At 37.1% G+C, this 18,907-nt stretch overlaps 1 protein-coding gene across 1 annotated transcript in view; it reads left to right on the forward strand.

Moving 5' to 3' along the window:
* CNTN5 (contactin 5) overlaps positions 1 to 18,907 on the forward strand; it is a 605,619-nt gene that overhangs the window by 544,481 nt on the left and 42,231 nt on the right. The window contains exon 16 of the mRNA XM_066312958.1: positions 5,515 to 5,635. Within this exon, the coding sequence (XP_066169055.1) occupies positions 5,515 to 5,635 (121 nt within the window). The remainder of the gene's footprint in view (positions 1 to 5,514; positions 5,636 to 18,907) is intronic.

Below are 18,907 nucleotides of genomic sequence, written 5' to 3' on the forward strand. Positions count from 1 at the left end.
TTCTGTATAAAAACCATTTTGTAGGAAAGCATCCTCACCTCTCACTGCCAAGAGATTTAGATGACAGGCAGCAAACCTTGATAAACCCCTGTAGTCTTAGTAAAAAAGTGGCTCAAACTCCACTTTGGCTTTCATCATAAAAGTTTTCCTGCAATAGTAGGCAGTGTTTGCCCACTCTTTTCTTCCCTTTGATTTAAGCTTTTGTTGAATCATGATCATTTGTAATGTTCTCATTACCCATTTTAGACGCGTTCTTCCCAGGCAAAGACAGTCTTCACTGCATGCTGTCCAGGCTGAGTTCCCAGCCTGAATCCTCTGCCCAGTAAGAGGCAGTCCCCAAGCCCTTGCAGTGCAGAAGTTGAGAGCTGTGGGTCAATACGTCATCTCTATCAACTACCTAGTATTATGAACTTCTTTGGCTTTTTGTCCCTCTTTCCAAGATAAATCAGAGATACAATCAAAGAACTGCAGCTGGAGTGCAGTAGGGAGGTATGACAATGAATGTGGAAAATGAGCAGCATTAGAAGCAGACGAAATGAAAGCTGGGCTTGATACAATGACAAAATAATGATATTTCATATATATTTTTCACCTGTGGTTCTGTAGTTTGAGCATATATGATAAATTATGTAATAATCAACCCAAGTTTAATTCTTTCATGGAAGAGACAGGGAGAAGGGAACAAAAGACTTACTAGATGTTAAGAAAATGCTCTAGGGTGTAATTGTGAGCTCCATTTCAAATGCAGGCAGATTAGAAATTGTTCTTGTGCAAAGTCTTCAGAAGAAAAGGTTGGATACACTGAATGGACCAGCTTGGTTTAGAGATAAAAACTCACCAAATGGACAGATTAACAGAGAGGTTTCCTAGCAACTGGCTCAGGACAATGAACTCACTCTCACAGGAAGAATAAGTTTAATTCTCTTCATTTGAAGGAAGAAACATGTAAAAGTTGCTTATTGCAAAGCAACTCACAACTGTTAAAATCTGGTTATTAAAATTAGAGAGATGTCTTTGCCGAAATTAAGGTGCAAACGAGACCATATGTCTAAGTCATTAGTAGGGATTTTCATTTAACAATAAATGTGAGGGAGAGAAGAGGAGAGAGAGAGAAAGAAATAGGAAAAGAGAGTGGGGGCAGGGAGAGAAAGAGAATGACAGAGAGACAGAAGATATATCACCACTGCATGGATTCGCTTCTTCTGGTCTTCTCAGTGGTGAGGGTCCCATCTAGTCGAAGTGATTGTTACTGTCTTGAGCCATCAGTGGTGGGAGAAACCTAAAATACACTGGGGTTATATTTACTCAGGTTTGGGTGGGCATGCCCAAGTACTGCCCCTGGGACAGGGAATTTTACAGTAGATGATGTAATACTTTGGGACACTTTCAGAGTCTGATGGTTTATGACACTTTTTCAGACTAAGACATCACAGCTGCCTCTTATATCAGTGAAACTGAGTCAATCGTGGCCCACAAGAAGGGGTGAATTCCTTTGGCCTCTGTGTGAAAGTCCTGCTACTTCTCTGGAAGGGAATTTCCACAGCTAGTCACTGCTGTAAGGAGTTTGGCATGATAAAAAGTAGTACTTCAGCTTGCAGCATCTCCCTCTTATCAGCCTCTTCCCTTATCCAACACCCAGCTGTAGCCTCTGGTTGTGGTTTGCACACCTTCTGCACCTGGGCAGTTAAGTGATTGATTGTTTGAGTAATTAACTAGTATCAGTCCAGGCTCCCACAACAACCTCTTAAGATTTATGCAATGGAAAGAGAAAAAAAAACTCCGCACACAAGTTCCTCTCTGTGGGTATTTGAGAGGGGTAAAAGAGTATTAATTCCCCAACAGTAAATTCACTGGAAATTATCTTTCTTTCTTTCTTTTTTTGTTCCTGAATATCCCCCAACATTAGGACGGGTGCAAAAGACAAATGCATTTTCTTTTGTCAGACTGATGTCATTACAACTGAGCAAAGCATGCATGCTATGTGCTCCTTGGAACCTTTTTGAATTTGGGGAAGTATTTCCACATCAAAAGCAAATGCCAAACCACAGGTGGCACCATTTTTTTTAAAAAAAGTATTTTCAAGCAATACTTTATATGAAAAGCTAATTAGATACATTGCAGACATGACTATGACCTCAGACAACATGCCACACTGAAGCAGAGAGGGCCATAGCTTGACACATCATTCAGCTTTGGAGCTGCCCAGAACTAGATGAATGAGATGCTTGGGAGCATAATATGAATGATACAATAATTTGCAGTCCTGGAGAGAAACATTAGTCATGATGAATAGCATTCTGACCTCTATTATTATTTATTTGCTGCTTAATAAATATCAACAGTGTACAGCAGGTCTGCAGCTGATGCTGACCTTGAAGGTTACTCTTCGCTTTCCTGAAAATCAGTAAAAGTTGGTTGTTGAACCTATCAGTTTTGTTTTGCTTTCTTTCAAGTTTTAGCTTCAGTAAATTACAATCTACATTTCACAGAGTAGAAGTTTATATGCAGATTAAGGTATTGATACTTGGTTAAATGGACAATAGATGATGCTCAGAACACCAAGGAATACAGATTTTTCCAATAAAATGCTACTTGGAAATAACACATTTTTTGCAAAATATTCCCTGTTATGAAAGGGCATAAAATCAGTGAAATAAAAGGCAGCCTTTGAAAACATACACTTAATAGCATCAAAATTTAGACCTAGACAAAGAAATTTTATTTCCATTAACTTCAACTTTGAATAAAATTGAGACCACAAAGTTGCTGATACACCAGGCTGTCCTAAATCATGTTAGCCCAGATGAGAGAGACCTTCCTACACTGCATCCATATCACTCAGTTTTTGTCTTCCCCCAAGGGAAAGTGAATGTCTCTGCTTTGCTGAAGCGTCACATCTTTTTCCACTGACAGAAGTCTAAAAGCACAAGAAAGTTTCTGACCTTAGATGTTTTTCTTAAAGGAGTCTCTGCTGCATTCCCATTTAGTAGGTTTTTCTTTTTTAACTGGATTGTAATTGTTCAAGTTTAAGTAGCAACTACAATGACAAGGTGCAGAAATTTTCTCAAGGCTTAGAATGCCAGCACATCACTTTAACCTCCCCCAGAACTTTTCGTGGCCTAGAGTCTCTCATTACAGGATAAATTAATGAACAAATAATTTATCTTCCAAGATTTGGAAGAGTCTGTAAAATTAATAAAGACCACTTTATAAATGCTGCTGAAAAGCAGTAATGCAGCTGGAGTTTTTTTTAGAGCCCGTTGTCAAACATATCTCCTACTTATCTAAATGGAAGCTAAAATGTATCATTATTTTCTTTATTATGATCAAGAATCCAGTGTCTGAGCATATACATCTCTGTATTAAACACAGTGAGTTTAATCCACTCACCCATCCTCAGGAATGCTGGCTGTACATCCTGTTATGTTGTAATAAAAGTGTTTCATAGAGATCTATTGTACTGCACTGCTCTCCTCTTACAGCCGTGATTCTTTCAATTGCTCCTTGTCTGCCCAGTTACACAGGTGTGCAGATGAAATACATATATATTTCCTGATAAGAATATCAGGATTTACACATTCATGAGCCCTCTGGATGTTAGAGTGGCAGGCAAATTTTTTAACAGCTCCTGAGCAATGAAATCAGACAGTTGCTATACATTACACTATTCCTCACACTTAACAACAAAATACCCATCAGATGTAAATCACCCTCAAGAGAGGACAAATGTGGACTGGTTCTGGTCTTATCCTTTTAATAACTAAAGCTTTGTACCAAGATCACTAATGATCTTTAGCAACCCATTTCAATAGCTAGTAAATGCTACTGTTACATAACTTTAAAAAAAATGTATATCTTGAATTTGATACCTGGTAGGAGTGTAGGCTTTCTTTTGCATTTTGAGCTCTAGAGGATTGAGATATCCTTTTCCATTGCTGTGATTTCTCACATGCCAGAGAAAAAATATAAGAATTGCATTATGGCCTGACTGGTCTGAGTATTTTCCCTTCAGCAACATCATTATCTAGACTACTTCAGAAGGCAAAACATTCCCACGGTAATCACGCTCTTAGATCTACAGGGTTATTAAGCTATAGATCATGCCCATATTCACTCTGGCCTCAGAGGCAGCCTTGATGTCTCCACATCTTTTTTTCTGCTTTGCATTTGAATATTTTGCCTTGATGCTACATGGAATATTACGACAAGTTAGTTCAAAAAATGTAAATGAAGAGAAGATTGACTGAAGAAGTGTGTCAAGACATGCTGCAAAGGAACCCTTCTGCCTTAAAAAAAACCCCTGAATTATAAAAGATTGGATCTTGAAATGAATCCTATTTCATCTTGTCATTAATGACCTTGGCATAAAAGAAAGAAGTATGCAAATGACGATTGTATGGTACAAAATTGGACATTTTACCAATATAGCAGATGATGAAAATAACAGATGGGAGCAGACAAGAAATGCAACCCTACAAAGAACAAGGTCACATATGAATGACTGGTTATAAAGTGTGAGCTTGTAGCTTGCTGATGAATAAGGCTAAAGATCTGAGTCTGTCTACATGAGCACAGAATAAGTATCTGCCAAGAAATAGGCAAATATTAATCTAGGTGAATTCAGTGACAGATTTCCAACACAGCTCGAGAAGTATCAACACTTACATCCCTAGTAAGATTTTATTTTGAGTGCAGGGTACAATTCTATTCAGTCAGGATCACAATTACTCAAATTAGAACCACTTTGTGGGACAGAAATATATAGTTCAAGGAAAGACTGTCAGTGTTTCCTTAGTTAGCAAAGTAGACCAGTTCTGAGAAGGGAAATGCCTATACTCAATTAATGTTTCTTAAAGTGAACTTTGGGGAATTGTAATGACTGTTGGATAGAATTCTAAAAAATGAAAATTTGAACTCATTCTTCTCTTTATACTCTCTATATAGATTTTACACTTTCCATATTTCAATACATACAGATTTCATCAGGAATTATGAGAATCTGTTCATATTTTCTCAGTCATATTTAGCACTAACTTCTTCTATATTAATAACAAATCAATCAATATTATCTTTCAAGTTATCTTAATTTCAGCACAGTAGCATGCCATATTCCAAGTATCACTGCATTGCAGTAAAGAAGGAGAAGAAGAAAGTTCTTAATTTCTAAGATGACTTTTTTTAATACAACGGATAGCATCCGAAGTATTTCTGTTCATCTCCTTAATGAATTTCTTTGTGCTACTTGGAATAATTCTCTTTGAGCATGCAAATATGCACAGTGTGCTTTAAGCAAAGTCAAAGTTATTAAAAACCTGAAATTCTCTTCTTTAATCCCTATTAATAATTGTATAAATGCACTGTTCTGATAATCCTCACAAGAGGGTATTAGGACACATATTTTGTAGGATGAAAGCTTCACTGAAGAGTTGCTCAAACTGTGCAAAAAACATTCTTGTGAACTACCCTGAATACAGATTTACTGAGATTTAAACTGGCACTTCATCCCTGTTTCAGCAAGCGTCCTCTGCAGATTTAATGATCAGGAACATCCTCCTGATGCACGCTGGGAGATATGGTTGCAGGGTCCAGACTGCAGCGGACACCGTGTCAGATGAGACAGAGCTGCTTGTTAGGGGTGAGTATGCCTGTGGTTCACACCTGAAAACACAATCACCACACACAGTTCTACCAGGGACTTATTTATAAGTGAGCTCCAGGGATGCCTCTGCCATGAAGTGGTCTTCAGATTTTACATTATTGAAGCAATTTGTGATTAACCTGCTTCCTTTGAAAGCAGTTTCACCGTAAACTGACCTGCACACATTGCAAAGAGAAACAAAGGACAGTGGGTTAATAGACAGTTTTAAGAGAGGTAACAGCACAAAGGTATTCATTACCTTTGCAATAAATAATTACTAATATTACCAGATTAGCTAAATATTACTAATATTACCAGATTAGCTAAAATGCAGACAATTAGCCTTCACAGACCTGTGTAAGGTAAGTATAATGAGTTCATTGTTATTTTGTGTGATGTTTTGCATTTCATCTTATGGTCAAGCCATTCTTTCAGCTTTAGCAGTTTAGGAACATCCATTCATTTCCTAAGAGGGGTGCCCATGCAGCCTTTCGTAAAATTATAGATATGAACAATGAAACAGAAGTCCCATAATATGACAAGAATTTGTGTGTTTTCATGCATAGAATTATTACCACCAATTGTCCACTGTATCTTTATGCCCAGTCTTATAATCTGTTAAATTGTTTCACCCATGATTGAACATTCCTGATTATGCACAGGAACATGGAGTCCTTTTCCTGAAGGATCCCAGATCATACCAAGGATCCCAAGTAGTTTACAGTAAAGCAGGGCATCAACACCATCTGTGCCTTCCATTAAGCAGAGTGTTTTTGCGGTCTGCACTGCCTCTGTGTGTGTGTGTGTGTGTGTGTGTGTGTGTGTGTGCATACACACGTGTGTTCAGTGCCTGAGGGGCTCTGAGGATTTAATTCAGTTACTGGCATAACAACTGGTGGGTTCTGCAGTGCCAAGAGAGATGGATCCTTGCTAGGGAGCACAGCTGGGCAACCTTACTGTGGATGACACATTTTTGAAATAATAAATCACGGTAGATATTTTCTTAATGTTTGAAAAAACTCCAGATTAAAAAAAAATCAAATTTATGTGGGTATTATAATATTTCAAAAATAATTATTTTACCACATTCTGCAATATCTTTAGACTTGATGTGTTCTTATTCACCACTTTTAGGGTAAATATATATATTTTTTAAATGATAAAGCATGTTTCTGGCTGACTGCAGGGTACTTCATATTTTCATGAAAGTAATAGTTAAATATTTCCATAAAAACAGTTTGAGGACCATCAGATTTCTATGAGCTATGGCACTATTGGGATGGTTGTATTCAGTTGACTCACCATGTAATACCATTTCAGCTGCCTTATGAAATCTAATTCATCCTTCTGGGGTATGCAAGGCCTTTTGTGTCACCTTTGTCTCTCTCAGACAGGAGCTGGAGGCTCTATGGATAGGCAAGGCAATCTCAACTTTAAATTGAACTTTTGTCATAAAAAGGTCTTAGTTATTATCTAGGATAGACTGATTACAAAACTATTTTTAAGAATAGTGGTTATATAAATTAGTTTATTGAGTTTCCTGTAGAAATTAAATTCTTCTCCGAGGAAGAGATCTGAGATTAAATTTTTAAAAAGGCATTGTAAGAGGTATCAAGATGCATTTATGTGAGTCTCATTACCATGTCACCATGCTTTTGAAGTAAAAGCTTATAATTGCTTTGTACTGGAATATGAATTCAAATATACTTTGCTTACAATTTTCTCCTTTTCCTGTTTCTACAACTGGATAATTTTAAGACAGAACAAGAAATTTTATTTTGTATTGCAGAAAGCATTTAAAGCAGTGTAGAATTGTGAATGACTGGTCCTTACAGACTTCAACACAGCAGAAATCAAAAATATTTATTGAGAATCTAATCTATCTCTCCTCATACTTTTACAGGAACTTAATTTTAATTTCAGTATCTCTAATTTTTTTCTCCACTATCTCAGCCTGTAGAGTGTTCTTAGTGTGCAATTTGACACTGATGATCTTGAATTGCAGCACCTTTCAAACTTCTTTGTATTTAGCTTCCGGTGATGCTGGACATTGCTTAGGAGAAGATACCAGCAGAAACAGATGTTTCAGTAAATACTTCAGTTAACTGTGAAGAATTCCACCTGACAAAGTCTTCTTCTATGAAGAAAACTCATGCAGTAAAGTTTGTAATCCAAAGCCAAATATTATTCTTTATTTCCAGTACAGTTTATAGTTAAAATAATTTCATTTTATGCATATTACAAAGCATCCTTTTCTTTTACATGTTACATTTACAGCCTGTAGTCAAACTGAGATAGCAGAAGCTTTGTTATGAATTCTTCTATATGTTGATATAAGCAAACTTACCCCACACCCTTGCTCTGACCTTACCTTCTCTCCTTTTGCCTCTGCAGAAAATGCCAGTGACATAAATCATTACTTTTATCATAGAGTTCATAGGGTATTTTAATAAATCATTGTATATTTTTTCTTGAAAAATTATTCATCTTACAATGTTCCTACATGAAATAAATTGGACATGGAGAATAAATTAAATTAAAATAATCTCATTCCCCCTCCTTTAGATATTCATAAATATCAGAATTACTGCCACCAGCAATTTGATTAAATTTAAACTGAAGTATAAACTTAAACTGGTACACTATTTTTTTAGTCAAAGGGCTTTTTGTCAGAACTTAATTACAAGTGACTTGGAAGAGTACTACAGCTAGCTGCAGCCTCCTCAGAGGGAGGAAGCAGAAAAAAAATTTTGCAGACTTCTGTTGCTTGAAATTAACATCTTGATCTTTAACAGACAGACATTCACCATTGTGTTTTCAAGGAAGTGTCTCAGTATAATTTATTGTGGAGAAGACACAGAGTATCTTTAAACAATATTTATTTGTTTTGAAACCATTTTTACTACTTGATGAAAATTGAAAATTGCCTTGAATATATGCCAAGAAATTTCACTATTTTTGCCCTTGTTCTTCTTCACTCTGCATTATACAGTGAACGTTAAATTCCAAAAATATCACTAATGAAAGACAACATGAAGAGCAGAGAATGTACAGTGTCAAGTAAATCTCAATTTCTTCGAATCTAATTACTCAAAAGAATTAAGTAATTAAGGGTGCAGGAAGATTCCTGAATTTGCTTCATATAAATATGTGTGTGTGTGAAAAACAAAGGAAATAAAAACAGCAGCAAGTTTCTATTCTGCAACTTCCTATAATGTTCTATAATAAGGGGTTTTTTTAACTCAAAATTTAAATTTTCAAATTCACTGCATTACAAGTCTTGAATTTAGATAATTTTCAGTCAAAAACATAGCTAATATTTTTTGAATAATAATTGTGACCTAGTGGATCCATTTCAGGAACATATCAAAAGAATATAAAAAAAAATATATTCTATGTCATGTTTGGACAAAATCAAGATTAAAGTCCCGTCAGCACTAACTACTCAAAAAACCCTCCAAATATTTCTCTAAGTGCTTTGAAAATGTGATTAAATTGTGTATATTAAAGTATGAAAAACTTTTTATTGATCTCTAGCATTTTTTTCTAATGGTCCCAGTAATGTGGGTTTCATTAGGAAGATATGTTCTGCCAGTGGCTGGACCTGTCAGGCAGTACATTAACTTTCCAAGTTAAATGTTCCTGCATTTTATTCTTGGAGTGGGTTGTGAGTGAGAAGTATTTTGGTAGTCTCATGCTGGTCAACAGTGACCTTCAAGGGTGGGCTGTCCTGACATACTGGCATCATCTGTTTATATTCAGGTAAACTACTATCTAACTTGCAAAAGTATTTCCTCTCCAAAATATAGCTCTAAGAAATTCTCTTCAATTCATTATCAGGTTGTTCTTGTTATTAGGTGCCTAAAAAAAGTCATGATCTTTTATTCATCTGAGATTCACCATTGCCTCTAGATACACACATTGATTCTGTAAAGGTCCCCAGAGAGTCCTTTACTCTCTGAATGTGAGGAGGATGAGAGAAAATTCAGATCAAAGGCCAGAACTGATTTAAGGCAGAAGAGGCAGTGTCAGTCACTTTCAACTTAGCTCAGCAGTTATAGTGCTCATCTATGAGTTAGGATAACTCTTCTTATCTGTCTCAGACCACAACTAAAAATCACACTTTCTCCTTAAATGCATGCTATAGCTGCAGGTGGCTGTTAGGTAGGATCAAGATATGTTCAAGTCTCTTTCTAAGGCAGAGGAGCCATGAGCACAGAAATCAAGTGACAAACAAATGAGCACCTGGATGTGTAGGGCACAATTTAATACATCTCCTGTAACCCAAATATCTTCTTCTTTCATTGAATTGGCTCCTGTTCTAGGAATGAACCGAGGTTCCTTTAGGTGAATCTCTGTCAATGGCTTAATCCAATACACTGAACTGTTTATTGGAAAGGAAAAAGCTAAAAAGTTTTGTAAAAGCTAAATAAAGCATGCCACCTTCTAAAACAAGTTGCCCTCCATTGGGGCAATAATGGAGACAGTAGTAAATTTTCTGCAATGTTTTCTGGAAGCAGAGCCCATAACAGCAGAATATCTATAGGCTGATAAATCTCAGGGACATCTAGAAGAGAAAACAGCTTTTCACAGAAGCTAGTAATTATTCTGGCACAAATGTGGTACCTCACGTGCAATCCCATGACAGAAATTAGGTATGTCTGATGATAGAAAGAAATAGTTTTAGAGGAGTGAATAAATACAACAAAAATCACCATTATGGACTTACATTCCTGACACCCAAGTCATTAACTGATTTCATTTAATTTATGTCATCTCTTGTTTGCTCACCCAAGGAAATGCAGAATACCTGTTTGCATTGCAAACAAGAATGCTTACAGGACAATAGAGATACTCACTACACAGTCAACAAATATTTTCCTCAGCACATGAAGTCAAGAGCCATTTAAGAAGTATAAGTGATTTATAACTTTTATGAATATCAATCCTCTCCTTGACATCAGTCCAAGAATATTTTTCCCATGTCGTGTACATTTTCTGGCTACCAGCCTTTACTTATCCACCCAGATCTTCAAATTGCAGTGAATATTAAGCAGAAGAGTAGCAGAACAGCAAAATGTTAGAGCTTGGCTGATTTTACACTTAACATAGGCACACCAGTAGTCGAGCTGTCTCTGTACTGATTTTTCACAAAGTAGTGATTACCTAAGCAGAAGGCTCTAATACAGGATAAATATGCATGTCATGTTCTGACACTAAGGATATGATCACAAACATGGGTAACAAACACCCAACTACCAGCCAGGAGACCTGCCTCTCACAGATGTCTCAGGTGGTCTTGTAGTCAGCAATGTGTCAGTTTTTCTTGAGACAACGCCTACTTGATGAATAAATTTGTGTTTTAAAGCATAGCTTCCAAAAAGTTCTTATTACATTCTTATTTTCCATTATGCTCTTGAAATCTGAAGTTATCTGTCCTTTCATGTTTTCACTACAAAGGATATCTAAATGATCCCGTGCTTCAACTACATTTTGCTGTAGAGATGGTTAGAACAAGAAATACTTTTATCATAAAGAGGTTGACCCCATGAAAGGGTTGACCCTTACTCCCATACATTGGATCCAAATAGCTACAGTATTTTGTTTACAGTTTGTGTTTATTTAACTCATTTGTGCAAAATCTATTATACAGGGAGGTTCTGAAGAACATCAGCAGAAGTCATAGATAAGAGCAAAAGGCAACTTCTTACATTTACTTTAGCAAAAAGTATCCTTTTTCTCTTAAAACACACTGCTTCTAATGAACTCATTGGAAGCGCTGTTTCGCCATAGGCTGCAAGAAAAAAAAGCTTGAGCAGAAAAATGTCCTACCAAAGCCATTTATTGTATATTCCTTGCTCTTTCTTCTGCAAGTTTGGAGGGTTGACTGGAGAAAAGCATTGATAGTTCAGCAAAGGAAAATAGTGGAAGTTGGGAACAACACACAAGAGTCTAATTTTCACAGAAGTCATCATGAGGCTTCCTATACTTCCTATACTGACTGTAATTCCTGTCAATTACAGGTAGAGAGCCCTTTTACATACACTGAGATGAGTAGTAGTTCTGGTTCAGCAGCAGTTTCCAGGAGTACAAGAGTTCCTTGCAGATAAGATCCATGCAAAACTTGCTGTAATACTTATCTCATATGGATGGGGACTTCAAACATTTAAAACAGAGTGGTTTTTGTTATATAAACCTCCATATTTTTAGAGATTATAGTGGCACCCCAGACACCAGAGTAGCTATTTTTCACAGTTACTCATTTCATGCATGTCATTCCTTTTTAGAAGCATAATGACTGAGTTAGAAATACAAAGCTGTGAAGCAAAAAGATTGGTTTACATCAGTGAAAGCTTCAGTGCCTAATCAATGCAACCAAGCTTCCAGGATTTTAATGCTTATTTAACAAATGAAAGTTTTTAGCCTAACACATTACAGGTTTCAGTAACATTAAGTTTTCAAATTAATTCCATCAACTCTTACTTGTAAATTAATCTTGCAAAGCTAGTTTACAATTAATTATAACCAAAACAGTAAGTTTATATTTGTTTCAAATTACTCAGACAGGTGCTGGGTGCTGCATTACACACCGGCAATCTATGGAGCAGTGAGGTCATCTCCAAACTTTCTTTCTGTAAAATATCTCCACCTACTTGCAAAGGAGCAAAGACTACCAGTCCCAAAATTACTCAGTGTTTGAATTTCTGCAGTGTAAGTAGTGTAAAAGTGTGTACAAAGGTAGTGAGGGTTGACAGAACAAGGTAACTAAGCCTGGGAGAGTGTAGCTTAGAAGATGATCATTAGGTCTGTGACAAGAAACTACAGCAATGCAACAGCCAGACAAGTTTGCTCAAGTTTTGAATTTGACGTACTATTTAATGACATGTACCATTTTCTAAAACAGAAAATATTTCAAATATATAAAAGGCATAGAAATTATTTTAAATTATCATATAAAAGATCATTTCACCACACCTAGTCCCCTTAATAATTTATAAATTTATAGATAGATAGATGGATGGATGCAGGGATAGATAGAGAGATAGAGATAGAGGTATGGATATCAATTTCTACTACTACCTTAAAGTAAGTTGTAGTGAGGCAGGGGTCCATCCCTTCTCCCATGTAACAAGCATTAGGATGAAAGAAAATGGACTCAGGTTGCACCAGAAGAGCTTTAGATTAGATATTAGGAAAAAAGTCCTTCCCTAGAAGGGTAGTATTTTAATATGCTGCCCAGGTAATTGGGGGAATCACCAATTGTGGAAGTGCTCAAAAATTTCATGGTTGAGGAATTGGTGATGAACATGATGGGGCTAAGTTAATGATTGGACTAGATAATCTTAGAGGTCTTGTCCAATCTAAATGATTCTATGAGTTCATAATTTTAGAGAAGTACTTTATAAAATGTTTTTATATTTCATATCTACTATAAAATATACTTTTGGAGAAAAAATGTATTGGTGTCAGTTATATTACAAATAGACCTGTACTCTCTAAGCATCAATACAGTAAATTTTTTTTTACAGTAGTATCTCATTTATCTTCACTTAAGGATTTTAGTAGATTTAGATGATGGCTATTTTCTGGGTATTTTAGTAATAATTCACTCACTCTTGTTTGCTTTTATTATCCTTTTCACTCCTGGTGCTCAAATAGTGTTTTCTATTGTTATGGATGTCAGCAGACACTGTGATTTTTTTAAGGGTAAAAAAAATAAGCTCCAGTCCTCTTAATTCTCTGCGTCAATGCTGTATACTCTTGGAAACTTAGGAACATATACAGAGCTAATTAAAATCCTTTGACCAGTACACATATTAGTTCAAAAATCAAAACAAAACAAACAAAAAACAAACAAAACCATGTAAGGAAACTCCTTTAAAATTGGAATGAAAATCAACTTCCCCTACAATACAAAAAATGTACTTTAAGACTGTGCCCCAAGAGCTAACCAAGTGCACTGTGCCTGCCTACTGTAAGTTATACAAACACTGAGATCAAACATCTACCTGCAAGCTGTAGGATGTTGAAATGAAGCAGAGCACAATCCAGTTGTGTGTAGGAATGAAAGTGACTACAATCTGTGATTTCAGTACACTTTTTGCGGTCTAAAAATAAAATAAAAAGGTTAAAGCTATTCATCTTATAGACTGGCAAAACTAGCAATCTAAGCAACAAATCCACTCAATTCTTTATTTTTTGAGAAGTAATGTTTCCTCTGAACTCCAGTGACCCAGAGCACATATAACGCAGGAACTGCTGGTTAGGTTGACCACCCTGCTCCTTTCTGTTGTGATATTGCCAATAAAACTTAAAGACAAGTACTTGGGCTTAAAGGCCTTCAAACACATTATTAAATGGAACGTAAACAAGGTCAGCAGATTCTTGCTGGTCCTTGAAATTACATTTGGGCTGTAACAAAGGCCAGGAAGATGCCCTCAGCACAGACCCCGTTATTTGGACTCACAGAATATGTCCATAATACAGAACTGTTTCCTGAGGCTAGTTGGTACAGCAGAGTTCAAATTCACACACTTACATTCCCAGCCCCCTCCTTCAGGATGGGCATGGCAAACCACCTGTAAGGGTTTGCCCCTGCCCTGACAGTAATCCATCGATTGTGCCAAAGCATTGGTTGGAAAAGTCATTATTTCATGGGGCTTGTGGAATTGTGATAGGGTCTGCCTGCCAACATAAGAGCAGGTAGGATCAGGGCTAGAGTTCAGATCTGTTCCTTGGCCCTCTTCAGTGTATCATCTGGCATATTTATAGCATCGGAAAATAGCATATTAATGTAGATGGAGAATCAGCTCTTTAGCCCACAGATTTCACCAAAATATTTCCAGTAATTTGATCTTGTAATAGGACCTTTAATTTTATTTTTTTATTTATTTTAATTATATGAAAGGGAAATAGATTAATATCTTTAAAAAGCTTTATTTTCAAGAATTTAAAAATGATCTTTTGTTCTAAGAAACTTTTTTACAAGCATTAACTTATAGGTATGAACTTACTTCAGTCAAAGAAGTGTCTGGAAACAAATAATAAATTAGAGATCAGATATGATGGTGTTTATTAACTCAGTGCCTGAAAGAGACATATGTAATCCTAGGAGTGCTGGTGCTCACAGTAGGACTGTGGAGAGTGAAGGGAACAGCACAGACTAGGGCTGGGGACAGCTGGAAGGGATGCCCGGCAACACTAAAGATAGTCAGCAGCCCATGCCAAAGAAAGAGACACTTCCAAAACTCAGTCTCTTATTCTATTTTTGGACCTGCTAGCAATGTCATCTGTGATCAATTCCTAGGCTACTAGTACTTTTACACCTTAGATGAAATTCAGGTTCCCTGCGCTGTCCATACATTTGTGTCAACAACTACCACTACAAAAAATCCAGCTCAAAGGTTCTGGACTGCAGTCTGGAATCATAAAAATCAGCAGCTCTCAGGTCGCCTCACCCAAATTCACTATTTTTAGGTTTGCACAAGGCAGAAAAGTCATAAGGGCAAAGGGGCACAACATGACATAGGTACCACTGAAGGACTTCTCAGGGAGGACACCAGGGGTTTACCTTGACCCTCATCCCTGAAATGAGTTGAGACTATTCAGGCTGAAATAGTCAATCAATGTCTTGTCTTCTCTTTCTTACATTCCAACCCTAAGCCTAACCCTCCTGACATTGGCTGGGTTCTAACCTCTCCATCTGCCCACAGTCCTTATGTACCTTACAGAAACCACACGTGGAGGGACTGGTGCTATGGATTTATCCAGTAAAAGCAGAGCGTCTCTAGCATCTGCTATAGATCCAAATTTCTCTCCATCATCTTCTGCACGGTGTGCAAACACATTGTCTGTCATAGCTGGGTACAGAGAAGGGGATTTATGCTGGAAGAGTCAAGCTCCTGTTTTATGCAGCAGTTTTATGTACCTTTTCCACTATTTTATAGTTACTGCCTCTTTCTTATCCTCTTATTCTTGACCTCTCAGCTTCTTGATGACAAGCCAGTGCACCTTGTCATTCAAAAAGCGAAAATCTTCAGGTCGACAAATCTGTATTTGTGAACTGCTGCATTTCAGGCTTCTTAGCTTCTTAATAAAAGTAAGAATTCTCCTGGTCAGGCAGCAGTGAAGTAAATCAGTATATATCCTGGGATTCACAGGAAAGGGCACTGCCTCACTGAATGACTACAGCTATTATTGGTAATTGTTTTTCAAGAACCCTCACATTAACATTGTATCATGGCAAGCAATCTAACGACCTCTCAGGATGATCATTCCAACAATAAAAAATACATAAAACAAATTTGCCAAAATGCAATCATGCATGTCCTGAAATGCAGTATCAATCTATGGAATTGCTCTGAAAGGAGATAACGTACTAATATCCTTGACAGTGGGTTCCCAGTGCTCCTAGAGTTGTATAAGAGCCTATCACAGCCCCAAATGTCTTCTTCATGAAGGTCAACTGCACTATAGTGCATTTATGACCAGTCATTTTCTGTCTAGTTTCCAGATAAGCATTTGAACAGACCATAGATTTTTTCCTCAATTGGTTATTCTCAGCTAAAAATAATTGTTTTAGAGATCCTGAGCAGTAACACAGGCCTTGGGAGAAAAGCCTTTCTGCATTAGCCATCTGACTGACACCATGAATGATTACACCCAAGCATCAAATTTAATGAGATTTCTACAAAAATGAGTGACATCTGCATAGCACTCATGTCCTGGCTAACTGTCATACATTTGTCATCACTGAGGCCTTTGTCCTTTATTAATCCACTTTCGAGAATGCCTGCTGCTGGAAATTGAAATGCTTTTTAGCAGTCACTCTGCAGACTGTGCAAGACCACACATCTCTGAAAGCATAATGACACATTGTCATGCCTAGGAATGCATTTCAAATATTTAAAAAACATGAGAGAACTCTGACAACAAAATGTATTGAGAATTTAGCAGGGGATGTCTGCATAAACATTATTCTACATCCTTTAATATAAGCAAGGAGCATATACTTTTGTTATAATATAGTGGCTGGAAACTCTTTAACAATATTCAGAGTGCATGGGAGAAATACTGTTATAAAGGAAATGTACTAAAGTATTTCCCTTTAATTTTGTTTGTGCTTGAGACCATTATATAATTCTGGCCCTAGGGCTCCAACCCAGTAAAAGTGTATGATTGTATCAAAATCCCAGCTTTCCTCTAAACTTTCCCTCATGGCTACAAATAAAAATTTCACTAATATTTTTCTACATCAACCAATAGCCTGAAACAGTAGAGGATAGAGATTGAAGAATCACCCTATTTTATTAAATTAGCCCCAGGACTTTCTCTTCTGAGACAAAGATCTGACCTGGTGCTTCCCAGCAAAGAGCAGCAAACATTTGGCAGGAAGGCAGGAGTGCAAAGAACATATCGTTCTGCCATGTTTTCTCCAAGGAAGAAAAGCAAGATATTTCCATTGCAAATAAAATGGGACTCTTGAAGGCCAAGAGCTGCAGGGTGACCAATGGGAGGCACCATCTTATTCCAGTCATTGTTTGCAGCTCAGTCAAAGGTGCTGACAGCAGCGAAGTCAAGCCTGAGGAGCAGGCAGAGCAAGGGGAGAGACTCCCAGCAGTGAACAGGTTCATTGCCCATTAAAGTGGAAAACCTAGTTCCTTGTTCTTCCTACAGCCTGAAGCCGTACTCTGAACTCCTGAGAAGACTGCAGGATGTTGTGAAGACAATATTCTTCCATAGTACTAAAATTTACTGAACGCATCCATAGTACTAAAATTTACTGAATTGAATCTCCTGAATTTCAAACAGAGGTTTCTCTTTCTTGTCACTATTATTTCTAAGTGCCATACACTTCCAATACTTTATTGTCAATTAGATGCTTTTACATCATTGCTAAGCAAATAGAGGCAAGTGAATAGCACAATTTGCTTTCTCATTTATAGGATTCAATGTTTCTTTCACTCTGAAGATATTGAGGCCAACTATTACAAAATTCTGATCCTACTGTTGTCACAGTTCATGCAATCATGTTTTAGTTGAAGGCACATCAGAGAAAACATAAAGCTGTTTGTAGCTGCAAATGACAAAAAAATTACAGTATATACAAATACTTCAATAATGGGGTTTTTTAGCCTTTGATGTTCAGACAAATTTGTTTTTACTCTTGGACTAAGAAGCTCAGCGAGTAAAAAAATTGATTGCATGAAATAGCACTAAAATATAAAAATGCTGAACTCTGTAGTGCAGAAATACTGGCTGAAATTTCTTCTTCAAAGGTAGGCACCTGATCCCCGTGTTTGCCGCCTTGATCGGCACATGCTGGGCTCTGACATTTCAGCAAGTGGGACCACATCACTCACCAGACCTCAGAGGAATTAAGGTTTTCAAAGATCCTACTCTGCTGCAGCTCATAATATGTTCAAACAGCACTGGGCTCCCTCAAACGAGTACCAGCAACAGCTTTCTATTAATGAAGATTTGTTCCCTTCCCACAGTTCCATTTTGGAGAAAGTGTTGTTAGCGAGGAAAACACATAACCACCGGAATGATTATGAGGTGCTTTATTGAAGAGCTCTGGGAGCCGGGGTACAAACCCAAATCCAACTCCAACGAGGGTCCAAGAAGGGCCCCGTATTATACCATTTCGTTCCATAACTCTATGTTAATCATTAAGCCTACATTGTTCTATTGTATACATCCAAGCATGAATTTTGTAAATATCTTCTTTTACGATTCTAGTTTGAAATAATAATCATGTTTAGCTACCAAAAATCATTACAATTCGATCATCTGTCTTATGATGATTAGGTACAGTTTCACCCGACCTAGTTCCCAAATACAAGCCGTCCCAATCTTCTCCTTCTCCCCCCATCCTGATTACCCAGGCAGAGTTATACTTGATTTGGTTAAAACAATGAAAGCAACACCTGGTTGCAGTGAAGCAGAGACTCTATTCCCAGCTTCTCTGGTAACCGAAATTATTAACCCTATCCTAACATTCCCCCCTTTGAAAGTATTTCACTTTAAATCTACTAAGTGTAAATGCTTTCATTCAGTACAGTCCATTCATCTTCTATACTGGATGTTCAGCTTCAAATCTGTGGTTGATGTGGGCTTCATTAGTGCAGATCGGAGGTGCTGAAGGTGCAGTCTTGTCTCGTGTCAGCGCCTTCATTATTGTTCTGTTCCAGGATGTTCTTCTTTGTATTTCTCCTTTTAGGATCCTATAAACTAACCAAATCACTAGAAACATAATCAGTAAAATTA

This window comes from Sylvia atricapilla, chromosome 2, assembly GCF_009819655.1.
Source record: "Sylvia atricapilla isolate bSylAtr1 chromosome 2, bSylAtr1.pri, whole genome shotgun sequence".
Taxonomy (NCBI): domain Eukaryota; kingdom Metazoa; phylum Chordata; class Aves; order Passeriformes; family Sylviidae; genus Sylvia; species Sylvia atricapilla.